Source organism: Salmo salar, chromosome ssa22, assembly GCF_905237065.1.
Source record: "Salmo salar chromosome ssa22, Ssal_v3.1, whole genome shotgun sequence".
Classification (NCBI taxonomy): domain Eukaryota; kingdom Metazoa; phylum Chordata; class Actinopteri; order Salmoniformes; family Salmonidae; genus Salmo; species Salmo salar.
This window is the reverse complement of record NC_059463.1, coordinates 25542233-25561494: the sequence shown is the minus strand read 5'-3', so window position 1 is coordinate 25561494 and position 19262 is coordinate 25542233. Positions and strand designations below refer to the sequence as shown.

General features: G+C 44.4%; 1 protein-coding gene across 2 annotated transcripts in view; it reads right to left on the bottom strand.

Moving 5' to 3' along the window:
* Positions 1-18510, bottom strand: part of mdfi (MyoD family inhibitor) — a 40604-nt gene extending 22094 nt beyond the window's left edge. The window contains exons 1-2 of one of the 2 annotated variants that reach the window (XM_014166829.2): positions 17894-18510; positions 16375-16552 (exon numbers count right to left, since the gene is read on the bottom strand). In XM_014166829.2, coding sequence (XP_014022304.1) covers positions 16375-16519 — 145 coding nt within the window. In that variant the 5' untranslated portion in view covers positions 16520-16552; positions 17894-18510. The remainder of the gene's footprint in view (positions 1-16374; positions 16553-17893) is intronic. The other variant, XM_014166830.2, reaches the window with a different exon arrangement.
* Positions 18511-19262: the final 752 nt, after the last annotated feature.

Sequence of the window (19262 nt, the reverse complement as noted above, 5' to 3'; positions counted from 1 at the left end):
CATCAGAAGGTTAAAAGTCAAACCAAAAGGATTGTGCCTCCAAGCCCTTGTCTGCCCTTAGTAAACCACCATCATTGGACCAAACAAATCTGAACCGAATATCAAACATGGCTAAAGCCAATCCTATGCTGGCACTCATGCCAAACTCCTCAACCACCAAACTGTGGAGCGATTTTTGAGATCTGAGAATGATGAGCCTCTAATTCAAATCTGAACATAGTAATAAAGCAATGCTTGAGCAGGCTGTGTGTACACATGTGTTGGTGAGTTTGTTGGTGATGTATGTGTCCATGTATGCATGCACGCTTGTGTGTGTGTGTGTGTGTGTGTGTGTGTGTGTGTGTGTGTGTGTGTGTGTGTGTGTGTGTGTGTGTGTGTGTGTGTGTGTGTGTGTGTGCGGCTATACTGTATCTATGTGCACTCTCCCCTAGATTGGGTAAATAAAGGAATGTCACCTTGTCAACACAGCGCTAGTGTTGGCTAATAATGATAGTAGTATAGAAACTTACATAACAGCATACAAGCTGTTTGGCCGACTATGAGAGAACCGCGATTACTCTGACAATATGAGAGATCTAGACTGATTAGGGCTGGATAGAGAGAGACTACTGTTTAGTTGTAGTTTGCATTAGCAGGGAGAGACAGGAGGGTAAAAAGGAACCTTCAGAGGCAGAAATATGGCACCCAGTTCTAAAGTCTACAGTTGGGCAAACTCTTTCACCTTGGCTGCCATCTTAGCCCTAGCCTTCCTCTCCTCACAACTCTCTCCTGTGATCTGCTGAGTGTTCTTTATTTACTGGAAGACTGTGAGAGAGCACGGCATGAAAGAGGCTGGGCCTGGAGCCTGGTATTAGTACTGGAGAGGAGGGTATGGTAGGAGAAAGAGAAAAGAGTCACGGAGGCTTTACCTGGAGTCTTTGAAACTCCCTAAACCCGCTCCGTCTCGGTCTCTGTCTATACAGCCTTCACTAATGCCCTCTCTGAAGTCACTCTACACAGAGGATATCACTGCTGTCTGCATGTGTATGTGTCTGACTGACAGTAGACAGGGGATGTGTTCCACCCCAACAGTGTCTAGAGAAGTAGAGATGTGTAAAGACACAAAGTAGTTTGTGTAAAGACAAACTTTCATCAGAGGGGCAAAACTTTCCAGCCCACTGACTGTGTAGGGCTCTACCTCAATGTCTTTGATCAGGTCTCACCTATAGACAGAAACTTAAACAGGAAGCAGCCGTAGTAAGGACTTTTCAACAATGGTTGGACCAATCGGAATCAATGCTCCAAGATTGTTTTGATCACGCGGAGTGGAAAATGTTCCAGGTCGCCTCTGAGAATAGTATCGGCGTCTACACTGACTTGGTGACGGAGTTCATCAGGAAGTGCATAGAGGATGTTGTTCACACTGTGACGATTAGAACTTATCCAAACCAAAAACCGTGGATAGACGGCAGCATTCGCTCAAAACTGAAAGCGCGAACCACCGCATTTAGCCATGGCAAGGTGACTGAGAACATGTACAAACAGACCAGCTATGACCTCTAAGGCAATCAAAGAGGCACAATCACATTGCAGAGACAATTTAACGGCTCAGACACGAGACGTACAGTGGGAAGAAAAAGTATGTGAACCCTTCAGAATTACCTGGATTTCTGCATAAATTAGTCATAAAATGTCATCTGATCTTCATCTAAATCACAACAATAGACAAACACAGTCTGTTTAAACTAATAACAGAGTCCAGGCTTTGTCGCAGCCGACCGTGACCGGGAGACCCATGGGGCGGCGCACAATTGGCCCAGCGTTGTCTGGGTTATCCCACCTGGACAAGAGACATGCCTACAATATGTAAGAATACTGTTCATTGACTACAGCTCAGACTTCAACACCATAGTGCCCTCCAAGATCATCATTAAGCTCAGGGCCCTGGGTCTGAACTCTTCCCTGTGCAACTGGGTCCTGGACTTCCTGAAGGGCCAAACCTAAGTGGTGAAGGTAGGCAACTCCTCTATTACCCTGATCCTCAACACGGGGCCCCCACAGGGGTGCTTGCTCAGCTCCCTCCTGTACTCCCTGTTCATCCATGGCTGTGTGGCCACGCACGCCTCAAAATCATCAAGTTTGCTGATGATACAACAGTGGTAGGCCTGATTACCAACAACGACAAGACAACCTACAGGCAGAAAATAACCTCTCCCTCAACTTCAACAAATCACCCCCATCGATGGAGTCGCAGTGGAGAGGGTCAAAAGCTTCAAGTTCATTGATTACAGCTCAGCCTTCACTGACGACCTGAAATGGTCCTATCACACAGACAGTGTGGTGAAGGCGGCGAAACAACCTCAGGGGGCTGAATAAATGTGGCTTGGCCCCTAAGACTCTCATGAATTTCTACAGATGCACCATTGAGAGCATCCTGTCAGGCTGTATCACCGCCTGGAAAGGCATTTCCACCGTCCGCAACTGCAGGGCTCTCCAGATGGCGGTGCGGTCGGCCCAACGCATCACCGGCTGAATACTGCCTTCCCTGCAGGACATCTACAGCATCCACTGTCACAGGAAGGCCAAGATGAGCCTCAAGGACAGCCGCCACGGCCTGTTCACCCCGCTAACATCTAGAAGGCGGAGACAGTACAGGTGCATCAAAACTGGGAAAGAGAGACTGATTAACAGCTTCTATCTCCAGGCCATCAGATTGTTAAACAGTCACCACTAGCCGGCCTTCACCTGTACCCTGCCCTGAACCTTAGTCACTGTTACTAGCCGGCTACTCTACCCTACACCTTAGAGACTGCTGCCCTATGTACATAGAGTTATTGAACACTGGGCACTTTAATAATGTTTACATACTGTTTTATCCACTGTATATGTATATACTGTATTCTAGTCATGGCTAATCCTATACACAGTCCCTCATTTGAGTTGGATCCTGCCGGAACAGGATCTGGCACCTCTCAGTTTTGGACTGTTTTGTTCCGGAACCCATTTGCCCACATCTGGTACCTCTAGTGGAATGAAAAATCCTTTTCACTGTTCGCAATGTAAAAGTTCAAATAAAAGCAATCAGAGTTAATTGAAGTTGACTCATCGTTAATTCTCCTGGCTGCCCCCTAAAAAACGTAATGTGAAAATGTGCATGATATTCTAAGAATGTATTTGTTTTGGTCCAGCCCGGATTTATAGTTTGCGCAACATTGTAGCCTATATAGACCAAAGCGTGGCCATTGCTGTGGCGTGAGAGAGAAGTACATCTGTATCTCTCACAGAACAAGAATGAGATTCACTTTCCCACTCTCTGCTCTGATAGACATGAGCCTGCAACTCTCATCTCTGCAGCATTGCACTTCATCATTTATTTCCTTATAGAATCGTAGCCCCGGAAGGGTGCTGGGGGGTGCCGCAGCACACCTGATAAATAAGTAATAGAATTACTGCTATCTGTTCAGAAAGAAATGAAATAATGCTGAATACTGCACCAGGAGTAGGCCTATCATTTTGCCACAGAGGATCTATAGGTTTTACAAGAACTGTTCGTCAGGAGCTTCATGAAATGGGTTTCCATGGCCGAGCAGCTGCACACAAGTTAAGATCACCATGCACAATGCCAAGCGTTGGCTGGAGTGGTGTAAAGCTCTCCGCCATTGGACTCTGGAACAGTGGAAATGCGTTCTCTGGAGTGATTAACCACACTTCACCATCTGGCAGTCCGACGGACGAATCCGGGTTTGGCGGACACCAGGAGAACGCTACTTGCCCGAATGCATAGTGCCAACTGTAAAGTTTGGTGGAGGAGGGATAATGGTCTGGGGCTGTTTTTCATGGTTCAGGCTAGGCCCCTTAGTTCCAGTAAAGGGAAATCTCAACACCACAGCATAAATTACATTCTAGATGATTCTGTGCTTCCAACTCAGTTTGGGAAAGGCCCTTTCCTGTTTCAGCATGATAGTACCCCCGTGCACAAAGCGATGTCTATACAGACATTGTTTGTCGAGATCAGTGTGGGAGAACTTGACTGGCCTGCACAGAGTCCTGACCTCAACCCCATCGACCACCTTTGGGGTTAATTGGAATATTGACTGCGAGCCAGGCTTAATTGCCCAATATCAGTGCCCGACCTCAGTAAAGTTCTTGTGGCTGAATGGAAGCAAGTTCCCGCAGCAATGTTCCAACATCTAGTGGAAAGCCTTCCCAGAAAAGTGGAGGCTGTTATAACAGCAAAGGTGGGACCACCTCCATATTAATGCCCATGATTTTGGAATGAGATGTTAGATACAATGTCAAATACAATCTTGGGAAAACATTGGTTGTAAAGCAAATGGATCCTGTTGAAAAGAGAAGACTAATCTGTCTATAGGCTACTAAGTTATCAACTTCCAAATAGGCCTATTGAGCGAACAGCATTGTTTACAAAGCTTTTGGCACGAGTGCATCGGCCATCGTCGGTGAGTGAGCTGAGCATCATTTGGTGAGTCAGTAAAACTGGAAATCTTTTTTAGGACTATAATTTCCTCCTCGTATTGTACATTATGTGTGTCTCCACACACCTACGCCTAGGCTATTGATGGATTCAAGACAAGATAGGTTTGCTAACTTGCTAGCTAAGTGGCTAGATGTCAAGATCAAGCTTCTTGGTTACAGCAGAGATATTCAATCTCCTCATGGATAAAGATCCCTGTTTAAAAAATAATAATAATTATTGCACCCCTTGTGTGCATTTCCAATAATACCGTATACACCGGTATGGTACAGAAACGGTATGATGGTATGAAAATCTGAATACCAACCCTACTGTAAATATTGATATTCCGGACTCTGACAATGCTTGTTCTGATATTTCTTGATTTTTTTCTTTAAATGTTTTTGATTATGTGTGTATTGTTTTGCATATCTTGGTATTACTGGGCTAGAAACACAAGAATTTCACTGCACCTGCGACAACATCTGCAAATCTGTGTACATGACCAATAAACTTTGATTTGATTTGACAGAAACATAACATCACACTGGCTAGATCTCAAAAGACACCTTGTTCTGTATACACAGTAGTGCACTAGTTTTGATCAGATCCAGAGTGGAGCCCTATCTGGTCAAAAGTAGTGCACTCGCTGGCTGTCATTTGACATATGTCCATCCATTCACTCTACAAATTCACTCTCTGAGAGTATTCTCCTGCCATCCATACCATAGACACGCAGAGATCCTTCACCCAAAAACATTTCAACTCAGTTTTTCACAATTCCTGACATTCAATCCTAGTAAAAATTCCCTGTCTTAGGTCAGTTAGGATCACCACTTTACTTTAAGAATGTGAAATGTCAGAATAATAGCAGAGAGAATGATTTACTTCAGTTTTTATTTCTTTCATCACATTCCCAGTGGGTCAGAAGTTTACATACACTCAATTAGTATTTGGTAGCATTGCCTTTAAATTGTTTAACTTGGGTCAAATGTTTCGGGTAGCCTTCCACAAGCTTCCCACAATAAGTTGGGTGAATTTTGGCCCATTCCTCCTGACAGAGCTGGTGTAACTGGTTTGTAGGCCTCCTTGCTCGCACACACTTTTTCAGTTCTGCCCACAAATGTTCTATAGGATTGAGGTCAGGGCTTTGTGATGGCCACTCCAATACCTTGACTTTGTTGTCCTTAAGCCATTTTGCCACAACTTTGGAAGTATGCTTGGGGTCATTGTCCAATTGGAAGACCCATTTGCAACCAAGCTTTAACTTCCTGACTGATGTCTTGAGATGTTGCTTCAATATTTCCACATCATTTTCCTACCTCATGATGCCATCTCTTTTGTGAAGTGCACCAGTCCGTCCTGCAGCAAAGCACCCCCACAACATGATGCTGCCACCTCCGTGCTTCACGGTTGGGATGGTGTTCTTCGACTTGTAAGCCTCCCCCTTTTTCCTCCAAACATAACAATGGATATTATGGCCAAATAGTTCTATTTTTGTTTCATCAGACCAGAGGACATTTCTCCAAAAAGTACGATCTTTGTCCCCATGTGCAGTTGCAAAATGTAGTCTGGCTTTTTATGGCGGTTTTGGAGCAATGGCCTCTACCTTGCTGAGCGGCCTTTCAGGTTATGTCGATATATGACTCGTTTTACTGTGGATATAGATACTTTTGTACCTGTTTCCTCCAGCATCTTCACAAGGTCCTTTGCTGTTGTTCTGGGATTGATTTACACTTTTCGCACCAAAGTACGTTCATCTCCAGGAGAAAGAACGCGTCACCTTCCTGAGCGGTATGACGGCTGTGTGGTCCCATGGTGTTTATACTTGCGTACTATTGTTTGTACAGATGCACGTGATACCTTCAGGCATTTGGAAATTGCTCCCAAGGATGAACCAGACTTGTCGAGGTCTACAATTTTATTTCTGAGGTTTTGGCAGATTTCTTTTGATTTTCCCATGATGTCAAGCGAAGAGGCACTGAGTTTGAAGGTAGGCCTTGAAATATATCCAAAGGTACACCTCCAATTGACTCAAATGATGTCAATAAGCCTATCAGAAGCTTCTAAAGCCATGACATAATTTCCCGGAATTTTCCAACCTGTTTAAAGGCACAGTCAACTTAGTGTATGTAAACTTCTGACCCACTGGAATTGTGATACAGTGAATTATAAGTGAAATAATCTGTCCGTAAACAATTGTTAGAAAAATGACTTGTGTCATGCACAAAGTAGATGTCCTAACCGACTTGCCAAAACTATAGTTTTTTAACAAGAAATTTGAGGAGTGGTAGAAAAACAAGTTTTAATGACTCCAACCTAAGTGTATGTAAACTTCTGACTTCAACTGTATGGCCTCTCATCCCATCCTTATGTTCAATGATCACCCCAAATACCTCCAGTTAATTAACCTTTGTTATACAGCGTTACATCCATTTCCCCCCTCTGACAAATGTGAGTGTGTGATGGTTGGTTCGGGGGTAATTAAGACATTAATAAGACAAAAGGAAAACAATTAGTCATGGAGATATGCTCCTGTCCTCTGTGGCATATCCTCAATGACCCCCCCCACACACACACACACACACACACACACACACACACACACACACACACACACACACACGGGCACACACAGAGAGAGAGAGAAACAGCGCAGCCTAATCTGCCCTGAAACCCAGCCAGGAGTCAAACACACACTTGAGAGAAAAGCGCATTCTAAGAGGAATGCTGGAATGAGTCCAGAAAGCCACATTATTGTTGCTTAGAGAGAATGAAGCAGAAGTGTAAGCTAATTAAAGACTGAAACTGTCTGCTGTTAAACAGGCCTAAGAGGAATTTAATTGTGCTACTTGTCTCGGACTTCTTCTGGGAAATAACGTTAGAAACACACACACACACGTTTGTGAGACCATGCATCTCTGTTTGCCACACAGAATCAACAGGAATTTTATGCTAACGAGGTTTCAAAGGTCATCATTGCGAAGACATTGAGTGTCTGTCTGTGTGTTAGGCCTCCTGGCTTTCATGCAATTTGAATTTGCTGTCCAGATATTGGACTATTGCCAGGAGACGTTGTCAACAGCCAAGTGTTTGTCTGCGTTAAAAAGAAACAAAGACAACATCAGAGAAGCATCAAGACCATTAGAAAAGCATCTAACATAGACACTATCCCCACTACCACATTCAACATCAACACAGCTCTAAATGGTTAAGATGGTGCTGACAAATATGGCAGCTCTGCTTCTAGTTCCTAAGCAACTTTGCAGTATTTAGTTTTTTTGTGTGTCATTTCTTACATTATTAGGCCAGAATGTTTTTTGTCTTATTACATACAGCCGGAAATAACTTTTGGATATCAGAGCGGCGGTAACTCACCAGCATCACGACCAGGACTACGACTTTCCCGAATTGGATCCTTTGTTCGTACCCCCCAGGGCAATTAAACTTATTCCAGAGGCTGCTCCAAAACACCGCCCGCGGTGAATAGGTATTCGGAGTGGACTTCTAGTCCGAGTCAGGAGGTGTGCACACGATCCACCGCTTCCGAGTATATTACTCACTAATGTTCAATCTCTGTATAATAAAGTAGACGAACTCAGGACGAGGATCTCCTTTCAGAGAGACATCAGGGATTGTAACATACTCTGTTTCACGGAAACATGGCTTTCTCGGGATATACTGTCCCCGTCCATACAGCCAGCTGGATTCTCAGTACATTGCGCAGACAGGAACAAAGAACTTTCTGGGAAGAAGAAAGGCGGGAGTGTATGCTTCATGATTAACTACTCATGGTGTGATTGTGATAACATACAAAATCTCAAGTCCTTTTGTTCACCCGACCTAAAATACCTCACAATCAAATGCCGACCGTATTACCTCCCAAGAGATTTCTCTTCGGTTATAGTCACAGCCATGTATATTCCCCCTCAAGCCGATACTATGACGGCCCTCAAAGAACTACACTGGACTTTATGTTAAATGGAAACCGCATATCCTGAGGTTGCATTTATTGTAGCTGGAGATTTTAACAAAGAAAATTTGAGGAAAACACTACTGAAGTTCTACCAACACATTGACTGTAGTACTCGCGCTGGTAAAACATTGTACCACTGCTACTCAACTTTTCAAAATGCCTACAAGGCCCTCCCCTACCCTCCCTTTGGCAAATCTGATCACTTCCTATAGGCTGAAACTCAAACAGGAGGTACCCGTGCTAAGGTCTATTCAACGCTGGTCTGACCAATCGGAATCCACGCTTCAAGATCGTTTTGATCACACGGACTGGGATATGTTCCCGGTAGCCTCTGAGAATGACATTGACGAATACACGGATACGGTGACTGAGTTCATCAGGAAGTGTATAGGAGATGTTGTACCCACTGTGACTATTAAAACCTACCCTAACCAGAAACGGTGGATAGATGGCAGCATTCGCGCAAAACTGAAAGCAGGAACCACCACATTTAACCATGGCAAGGTGACTGGGAATATGGCCGAATACAAACAGTGTAGTTATTCCCTCATTAAGGCAATCAAACAGGCAAAACGTCAGGACAGAGACAAAGTGGAGTCACAATTCAACGGCTCAGACACGAGACATATGTGGCAGGGTCTAGAGTCAATTACAGACTACAAAGGGAAAACCAGCCACATCGCAGACACCGACATCTTACTTCCAGACAAGCTAAACACCTTCTTCGCCCGCTTTGAGGATAAAACAGTGCCACTGACGCGGCCCGCTACCAAGAACTGTGGGCTCTCCTTTTCCGTGGCTGACGTGAGTAAGACATTTAAGCATGTTAACCCTCGCAAGGCTGCCGCCCCAGACGGCATCCCTAACCTGGTCCTCAAATGTAATCTCTCCCTATCCCAGTCTGCTGTCCCCACTTGCTTCAAGATGTCCACCATTGTTCCTGCACCAAAGAAAGCAAAGGTACCTAAACTAAATTACTATCGCCCCGTAGCACTAACTTCTGTCATCATGAAGTGCTTTGAGAGACTAGTTAAGGATCATATCACCTGTACCTTACCTGACACCATAGACCCACATCAATTTGCTTACCGCCCCAATAGATCCACAGACGATGCAATTGCCATCGCACTGCACACTGCCCTATCACATCTGGACAAGAGGAATACCTATGTAAGAATGCTGTTCATTGTCTATAGCTCAGCATTCAACACCATAGTACACTCCAAGCTCATCATTAAGCTCAGGGCCCTGGGTCTGAACCCCGCCCTGTGCAACTGGGTCCTGGACTTCCTGACGGGCCGCCCCAGGTGGTGAAGGTAGGAAACAACACCTCCACTTCGCTGATCCTCAACACACGGCGGCCCCGTGCTCAGCCCCCTCCTGTACTCTCTGTTCACCCATGACTGGGTGCCAGGAAAATAACCTCTCACTCAACGTCAACAAAACAAAGGAGCTGATTGTGGACTTCAGGAAACAGCAGAGGGAGCACGCCCCTATCCACATCGACAGGACCGCAGTGGAGAAGGTGGAAAGCTTCAAGTTCCTCGGCGTACACATCACGGACAATCTGAAATGGTCCACCCACACAGACAGTGTGGTGAAGAAGGCGCAACAGAGCCTCTTCAACCTCAGGAGGCTGAAGAAATTTGGCTTGGCCCCTAAAACCCTCACAAACTTTTACAGATGAGAGCATCCTGTCGGACTGTATCACCGCCTGGTATGGCAACTGCACCGCCTGCAACCGCAGGGCTCTCCAGAGGGTGGTGCGGTCTGCCCAACGCATCTCCGGAGGCAAACTACCTGCCCACCAGGACACCTACAGCACCCGATGTCACAGGAAGGCCAAAAAGATCATCAAGGACATCAACCACCCGAGCCACGGCCTGTTCACCCCTCTATCATCCAGAAGGCAAGGTCAGTTCAGGTGCATCAAAGCTGGGACCAAGAGACTGAAAAACAGCTTCTATCTCAAGGCCATCAGACTGTTAAATAGCCATCACTAGGCGGCTTCCACCCGGTTACGCAACCCTGTACCTTAGAGTCTGCTGCCCTATATACATAGACATGGAATCACTGGCCACTTTAATAATGGAACACTAGTCACTTTAATGATGTTTACACACTGCTTTACTCATCTCGTATGTACATTATATACTGTACTCTATTCTACTGTATTTTAGTCAATGCCACTACGACATTGCTCAATGTAATATTTATATATTTCTTAATTCCATTCTTTTACTTTTAGATGTGTGTGTGTATTGTTGTGAATAGATACTACTGCACTGCTAGGAACACAAACATTTTACTACAACCGCAATAACATTTACTAAACATGTGCATGTGACCAATAACATTTGATTTGATTTGAAATAGGCAGGGCAAAACCGTTTTGGGGATTTCTGGTATATCATCTAAATAAATTAATCACAGCAGTTTTTACCTGATTAAGTACATTTGTAGAAAACAGCTAGATACATTTTGAAGTGTTGCATTTTGATTCATGTGGTAAGTGTAATATGGTAAGTTAATCACTTCCATGGATATCACGCTGAAATCAATAGAACAGGGGGCAAATGTTTGGGGTGTAACTCTGTTTAAAACTATTCAAAGGCCTCACGGAAACTTGGAATAACCTGATTTTGGGAGGCTGACAACACGGAAAAGGGAACAAACCACTTTTTCTGTTAGTTAACTTCAGTGAATCACGATGTGGCATAGGATATTGACAGTGACAACAGTTGGCTGCTATTTACTTTAAGTGATAGTTTGACTGTCAAATCCATGTATTGGTATGTGGCCAACAACTTTTTTATAGAAGGACCGCCCAAAAATGTTTGTGCCATTTAAGTTAGAAAAGTCCTGTGCACCCCAGAGCGTGTTACAAAATCAACAGTACAAAACCAAAGATATTGATCTGTTTCAACCAATCGATCTTATGTCATCGTGATGACTATACACATATACTAACATCACAAATCTGAAGTCAAAAGGATGTGCAAGCTTGCGTAAGGTAGTAACACAAACTGTCCACATTAGGGAAATTATCCCAACATAAAGGGTTTAAAAATGCTCTCAAACTGCATTTAACTGCACGTTCTACACCAGAGCCTCCATAGCCTGTGTGGCATCCTGAACGTGCGGCATCCTGAACGTCCCTACTCTAAACACACTGCAGACACCCTCAGCAAAGCACTGAACATTAAGACCACCATCTGCAAAGCATCAAACCATAGAAATGGAAGTAAAGAGACAACCAGCTCAGGAAAAAACATCCCTAGAGCCCCAGTAGGGGAGAACAATGTCTAGATTATCTTCACTCCAAGGACCAGCCATGGTTAAGGAGCAGTACAGCCTCTGCATCCGTGCTTTCCTGCATTCTCTAGGCCAGCAGCTACAGTAGGCCAGTTCAGTGAGGGCCAAATGTGTATCAGAGTTGGAGAGGTAGGGAAAACAAATTCCCATGCTTTTTCATAGTTCAATTTTGTCATAAAAATGCCTCAAACTGCACCAAAATGTTTTCCATCAGTGAAAGACAGCAAATTACACAGACACGCGCACACGCACACGCACACACACACACACACACACACACACACACACACACACACACACACACACACACACACACACACACACACACACACACACACACACACACACACACGCGGTATTTATAATATTTTAAAAAAAATCACATTTATTTAACCAGGTAGGCTAGTTGAGAACAAGTTCTCATTTACAACTGCGACCTGGCCAAGATAAAGCAAAGCAGTTTGACACATATAACAACACAGAGTTACACATGGAATAAACAAACATACAGTCAATAATACAGTAGAAAAATCTATATACAGTGTGTGCAAATGAGGTAGGATAAGGGAGGTAAGGCAATAAATAGGCCATGGTGGCGAAGTAATTACAATATAGCAATTAAACAATGGAATGGTAGATATGCAGAAGATGAGTGTGCAAGTAGAGATACTGGGGTGCAAAGGAACAAGATAAATAAATAAATACAGTATGGGGATGAGGTAGTTGGATGGGCTATTTACAGATGGGCTATGTACAGGTGCAGTGATCTGTGAGCTGCTCTGACAGCTGGTGTTTAAAGTTAGTGAGGGTGATATGTGTCTCCAGCTTCAGTGATTTTTGCAGTTCGTTCCAGTCATTGGCAGCAGAGAACTGGAAGGAAAGACGACCAAAGGAGGAATTGGCTTTGGGGGTGACCAGTGAGATATACCTGCAGGAGCGCGTGCTACGAGTGGGTGCTGCTATGGTGACCAGTGAGCTGAGATAATGCTGGGCTTTACCTAGCAGAGACTTGTAGATAACCTGAGCCAGTGGGTTTGGCGACGAGTATGAAGCGAGGGCCAACCAACGAGAGCGTACAGGTCACAGTGGTGGGTAGTATATGAGGCTTTGGTGACAAAACGGATGGCACTGTGATAGACTGCATCCAATTTGTTGAGTAGAGTGTTGGAGGCTATTTTGTAAATGACATCGCCGAAGTCAAGGATCGGTAGGATGGTCAGTTTTACGAGGGTATGTTTGGCAGCATGAGTGAAGGAGGCTTTGTTGCGAAATAGGAAGCCGATTCTAGATTTAATTTTGGATTGGAGATGCTTAATGTGAGTCTGTAAGGAGAGTTTACAGTCTAACCAGACACCTAGGTATTTGTAGTTGTACACATATTCTAATGAGAGAGAGAGAGAGAGAGAGAGAGAGAGAGAGAGAGAGAGAGAGAGAGAGAGAGAGAGAGAGATACAATTGGTGGTATTTAGAATGGGAGAGAGAGAGAGAGAGTTCTATCAACATTCGCATACATTTGCAGGTATGTAGTGATAGAGGGGGATAAGCTGGGGAATAGCAGGATAGCAGGTCTTGAACCAGAAATCATGCAGTTACCTGTACAGGGCAAACACATTACCTCCTGCACCATAAGACCTCTGGGTAGATGCACAGAGAGAAAAAATACATGTTGGGCAGAGCACAGCACTGCTGCTGATGAAGCTAGACCAAATAAGAAGTCAGAACCACTCTCAACACACAAACACACATCCCTGTGGTACCAACTCAGGTAGCAGAACTCAATGGGCCCTGTGTGTGTGTGTGTGTGTGTGTGTGTGTGTGTGTGTGTGTGTGTGTGTGTGTGTGTGTGTGTGTGTGTGTGTGTGTGTGTGTGTGTGTGTGTGTGTGTGTGTGTGTGTGTGTGTGTGTGTGTGTGTGTGTGTGTGTGTGTGTGCGTGTGTGTGTGTGTGTGTTCTCCTCTTCTGATACGGGTCCAGTGCTGGTCTGGTATTCTGGGAGGGTGTAGGGGGCAGGTAAGTGATGAAAGCAGGTCCTTGTTACCCTCTGTGGCAGTGAAGCCAGTCCTCATTCCCACCTCTTCCTCACCCACCTAAACTCATACCCATCCTCCCAAATCAACCCACCCCCTTCGTGCCCCTTTCTAGGTGGTTAAGGGCAACCTGGAGCTAGTGGTTAGGGAGAACCGCATGTTGAGGACAACACACTCGGTGAAGACTGAAACTAAACACAAAACAACTTAATTACCTTAAATAATATGACTCACTATCATATTATGGCCTACTTTAGGAGTTCCACATTTTTGGGGCCCGCGACCCGTTTCTGATGTCAAAACATTTTGTAATCAAAGTGATGTAAATAAAGGCCAATGTTTACTTTTTTAATTGGGACTATGACAGTATTTTACAAATCAGTCTGAAAGTACTTTTGACAGTATTTCACTCTGGACTGAAATGCATCCGAAAAGGTATTTGGAAGTACAGAAGATCGTCAGGCAATCATTTTGTATGATATTCGGTGTAGAAAAGAACATCATCATTGATGATGTTCTTTTAGCCCCAGTCTGATTTAGTGTCTGGTCCTGTCCTCTCTGTTCCAATGAGTCCGACGCAGCGTGAGGAAAACAGAACACACATGAGTCTTTTTCTTCGTGACCAACTTTTTATTTCGTTATTTTTTTCTCAGTTCCTACGAGTCTTATCTTTCAGTGATGGGGTCATAATATTGTGTAGCTTAACCGTTCAAAAGATAGAGCCACATTTGTAGGAAGAAAACAGAAACCGCTCTGTTTATTCCAACCACATCTAGCAGCTACCTGAGGTTACTGATGTAATCCCGGTTCTATGAACCAAGCACAACTTGTATTCGATTTTTGATTCTCACTCGTGACCCCATTTTCAAATCAGGCGACCCCACATAGGGTCGTGACCCCATTTTCAAATCAGGCGACCCCACATAGGGTCGTGACCCATAGTTTGGGTCTACTTACATTTCTGATGATTAGTCAGAAAGCTTCGGAGGTGTGTGGTGTGGTGTGGTGTGTGTGTGTGTGCTTGTGCATGTGTGTGGTAGACAGACACACATGCATCCACATGTTCGTATGTAATTGTGTTCTTCTAAAATCTAGATCCTAATGTTCTGGGTCGAGACTTGCCCTGTAGAAGTCTCCTCCCACCACAGAGGATTTTTGTGGCGGGTTCCCATGGCAACAAACCACTTGACATCCCATTTCACTTCCCTAACTCCTAACCACACCTCCCTCTATCTTAAACAGCTCTGTACTCTTACCAGGACTTCCTGGAGACTTTGGATGCAAATAGAGATGAAACAAATAAAGACAATTCTAGCCAATGAAAACATAGAATCTTTCACACACAGACACCCACCCACCTCCTCCCTCACGCCTGTCAATCAATCTCACCATGACCAATCAGGCTCTTTGTCACGCTGCAGAAGACAACGAGAACCGCCATTCCCAAAATTCCCAGGTGACCTATTCCTGGGTTTGGAATTCCAGGCTCTCAGGCCTGTCCCTTATATCACCCATAATGCAGCAGCTCACAACTCGTGTGCACAGTATTCTTACTGTTGGTTTGACAGTGAGCTTAGTTAGGTGTCCTGGAAGGAAGAGAGAATCTTCAATATCACCTAGTGTACAGACTGTCTCTATGTCTACTCCACTGGGAGCATAAACACATTGCTTAGGGCAACACACACACACACACACACACACACACACACAAACACACACACCCAACCATCCCCCTTTCAGGCTTAATGAGGATCACATGAGTGAAGAAGCATGGACAAGCCTTCTCTCTCACTACTAAACACACACACGTAATTTAGCAGTCACTAAAATCTCTTATCCAGAGCGATTTACAGTAGGGAGTACATACATTTTCATACTGGTCCCCCATGGGAATCGAATCCACAACCCTGGCATTGCAAGTGCCATGCTCTACCAAGTGAGCCACACAGGACTGTGTAATACAAACCTACACACATACAGTATACACACACCAGTCCCTTTCAACACAACCACCAGCCCCTCACTCTGACAGGGATTATTCTCTCTGTCTTCTTGTGATTGTATGCATCTCTTTCTCGCTTCTCTTTTTCTCTCTCGCTCTCCCTCTCTCTCTTTCTCTCTCTCACATCAATGAATGCATGCCATATACACACACATGCACATGCATACACGCACACAACCACACTCTCACATGCCGCTCATCTCCCTGCCTTAGTTAAGCTCACACACAACCACACTCCAAACCATAGCAGAGGCCTTTCAACATCCAGACAATCACTGTTGATGGTAATCACGTCCCCCATCCACTTAGACTGGCATGTTCCAACTCATCACACACACACAATCACAAACACACAGGCAAACATTGCACGTGCATGTACTAATACACAAATTGACAATGCATCTCAGTTATCTGATGTGGCGTCCTCTTCTCTTTCAGACTCCAAGGAAGGATACATGTTTATAGTATTTGAATAGAGCCTCCTTATTTCCTGCTCTGTCCTTATGTACAGGATGGCACTTTTCAAAGAAGCTTAGCATCGTGCAGTGACATTACCTTCCCTTAGACATGGAGTACTGTCAATGACACTACAGTTCACTCACCTGTGGTGGGTGTGGGGGTTGGACTGGTGGTGGGAACTGGGATGTCCGTGGGGGGGTTGGGGTGCAGAGTGGGGGGACGTGGGTCCCCATCATCAGGGGGCTCAGGTGAGCTGACAGGAGGGCTCCTCTCCACATCCATGGGCATGGCTCACTGGGGCTGGGGGAACAGGAGTCAAGCCTGAGACAGAGAAATGGAGATATAGTCAGAAAACCTACATCCACTCTCAGATGGCACGTTTTCTCTCTAGTGTTACAAGACAAAAACACTAGATCATGCTCAGTACACCAATCATAGATCATACTCAGTACACCAATCATAGATCATGCTCAGTACACCAATCATAGATCATGCTCAGTACACCAATCATAGATCATGCTCAGTACACCAATCATAGATCATGCTCAGTACACCAATCATAGATCATGCTCAGTACACCAATCATAGATCATACTCAGTACACCAATCATAGATCATGCTCAGTACACCAATCATAGATCATGCTCAGTACACCAATCATAGATCATACTCAGTACAGCAATCATAGATCATGCTCAGTACACCAATCATAGATCATGCTCAGTACACCAATCATAGATCATGCTCAGTACACCAATCATAGATCATGCTCAGTACACCAATCATAGATCATGCTCAGTACACCAATCATAGATCATGCTCAGTACACCAATCAGCAGAGCACCCTCAGCATGGAAACAGAAAAAGGAGAGAAAATCTACCAAACAAACAAAAAATCTAACTATCATACAGTGTTTGTACTGAGTATTTACATCTCATAAATTACCCTTTCTTCAGAATGTTGAAAATGTTTCAGAATCCTAACAGTGTATAAAGTTCAGAAGTTGGCCAACTTCGAGGGATTCGAGAGTGCCAGCTCAGCTGCATGTTCGTGACCACCTCTGTGGGACAGCTGTGCCTCCACACCCTCACACTCCTCATGCAACACACGCAAGGCCTCTGTCACAGCTCAATATATAGCACAGCCAGTCAGTCATTCACATTTCATGTATTGTACTCATGTGACACGAATCTCCACTTCTCCTTTCTCATGAGTCACGACTATCTGGACTCATTCTAGAACTTTCTTGGCCATAATTGATTTCGCCATGGTCAACAAAATTCTATCTATTCAATGGGCTTCTGCACTTTTAGTAATCTGAAATGGCTTTACAGTTACAATAGCATATTATCTCAATTGCATCTGAAATATGTGCATCCTACAAAGGTGATATGATAATAACATCGAAATGTTATCAAACTTTTAATGACTTGAGCTATTTTAAAACATTGAAATATGTTAGAAAACTTTATGAAGTTGACAAAGTCCTCAAGTTTATACAGCTGTGTTAAGCTGAAGGCATCTTCACATTATGTTTACCTAACGAGTCCATGCATGCTCACCCTAAGCCAGCCCGACTCAACCCTGTGGGTCCTGTTCAAACTCGATTTATAATAAAGAAAAAGGCAAGGAGTTGGACAACAACTCCCAAATCCACTTACTTAGTGTTGGCTGGGAGTGGGACACAGGTCGCTCGGTGTTCGCTAATTCATTATCTGACCCCTTACCCAGGTAGACTCTCTCCTCTCACTCCAGTGATCTTCACTCCACTTCTGCTCTCCTCTTATCTAACTTTCGCGTCTCGAAGACACCACAACTCTTCTTCTCGTCTCCATAAAGTCCTTCATGGAATAGTTTTAGCGCATTTCTCGATGCAAAAGTGGATTTAGGACTTTGTCCGATAAGTTCTTCTCTCCTTTCAAAGCGAACCCCTTCGGCGACACTAGTTCAGTCTGTGCCGTTTCTCCGCCTGTCAGTGCAGCGCAGATGTAAATTCGAGCTCTAAGGGCAGTCCCCAGAACAGTCTTTGTCTCGGGTGCAACTTTCCGAGCGCTTACAGAGGTTTGACAGTTACAGCTCGGCTCTTTACGAAGTCCCCAAAGACGTTTTTAAACTTTCCAAACTCCCGATTTATCATCTGTTGCAGAAAATTCAGCTTTGAAACTTTGGATATCATCAGCCATGTCCATACTTCACTCAACACTCTCTTTCTCACCTTCCCTCTCTCTCTCCTCTCAAACGCTTGTCTGGAGACAGCTCCAGTCTGTTAGACAGGAAACTTCAGTCGGCACTGATTACTGCGCTTCCTCCAGGCACAAACTCCTAACCTAGAACCAGAGACGGGATCCCAGATTATTTCAGATGCGCTACATATTATTATGCATGCCTCAGTATGACAATTAAGATTACGATATCAATGTTTATTACCGTAGTAGAATAATATGGGCCTACCAGCCCAATAAACAATAATCAGATATTGTAACTGTGAAATTGCTGGACAATGTAATACATGATGATGATGTATCACCACATTTTTTACAATAATCATAATTCATCTTAATAATTGTAAATAATTTATCCGAATTGGCTAGCCTAGGCCTACTTTGTGCATGTCTGGTCCTCTCACTTTAACAAATGGTTCATGTTAAAAGTGCGTTTAGGTAGGCTACACAAACAATTAATTGTGTATAGCCTCCGCAACTCGTGTCGTTATCGTGTATCAAACCGTTGAAACGCCCCATTCAGGCCAGTCGCGCTGCCTCATCCCAGCGCAAGGCGCACCTGGCCTGGTAGCGAAACTGATGAGAGTCGTTGGTGTGATTGACGTGTGAAGGACTGGCGGGGGCGCGAAGTAAATTGCCGCGGTAAATCATCTTTAAGCGCTTTCAAACAAAATAGTGTGCATTTTTCAGAGCGAGAGGCTTGAAGTTCAACAACACACGCATGCCAAATCATATTCAATTTGTTTCCCAAATAAATCACCCGGTTACTGGATCCTGACACGAGGTCAACTGTAGCCCATTTCTCTTA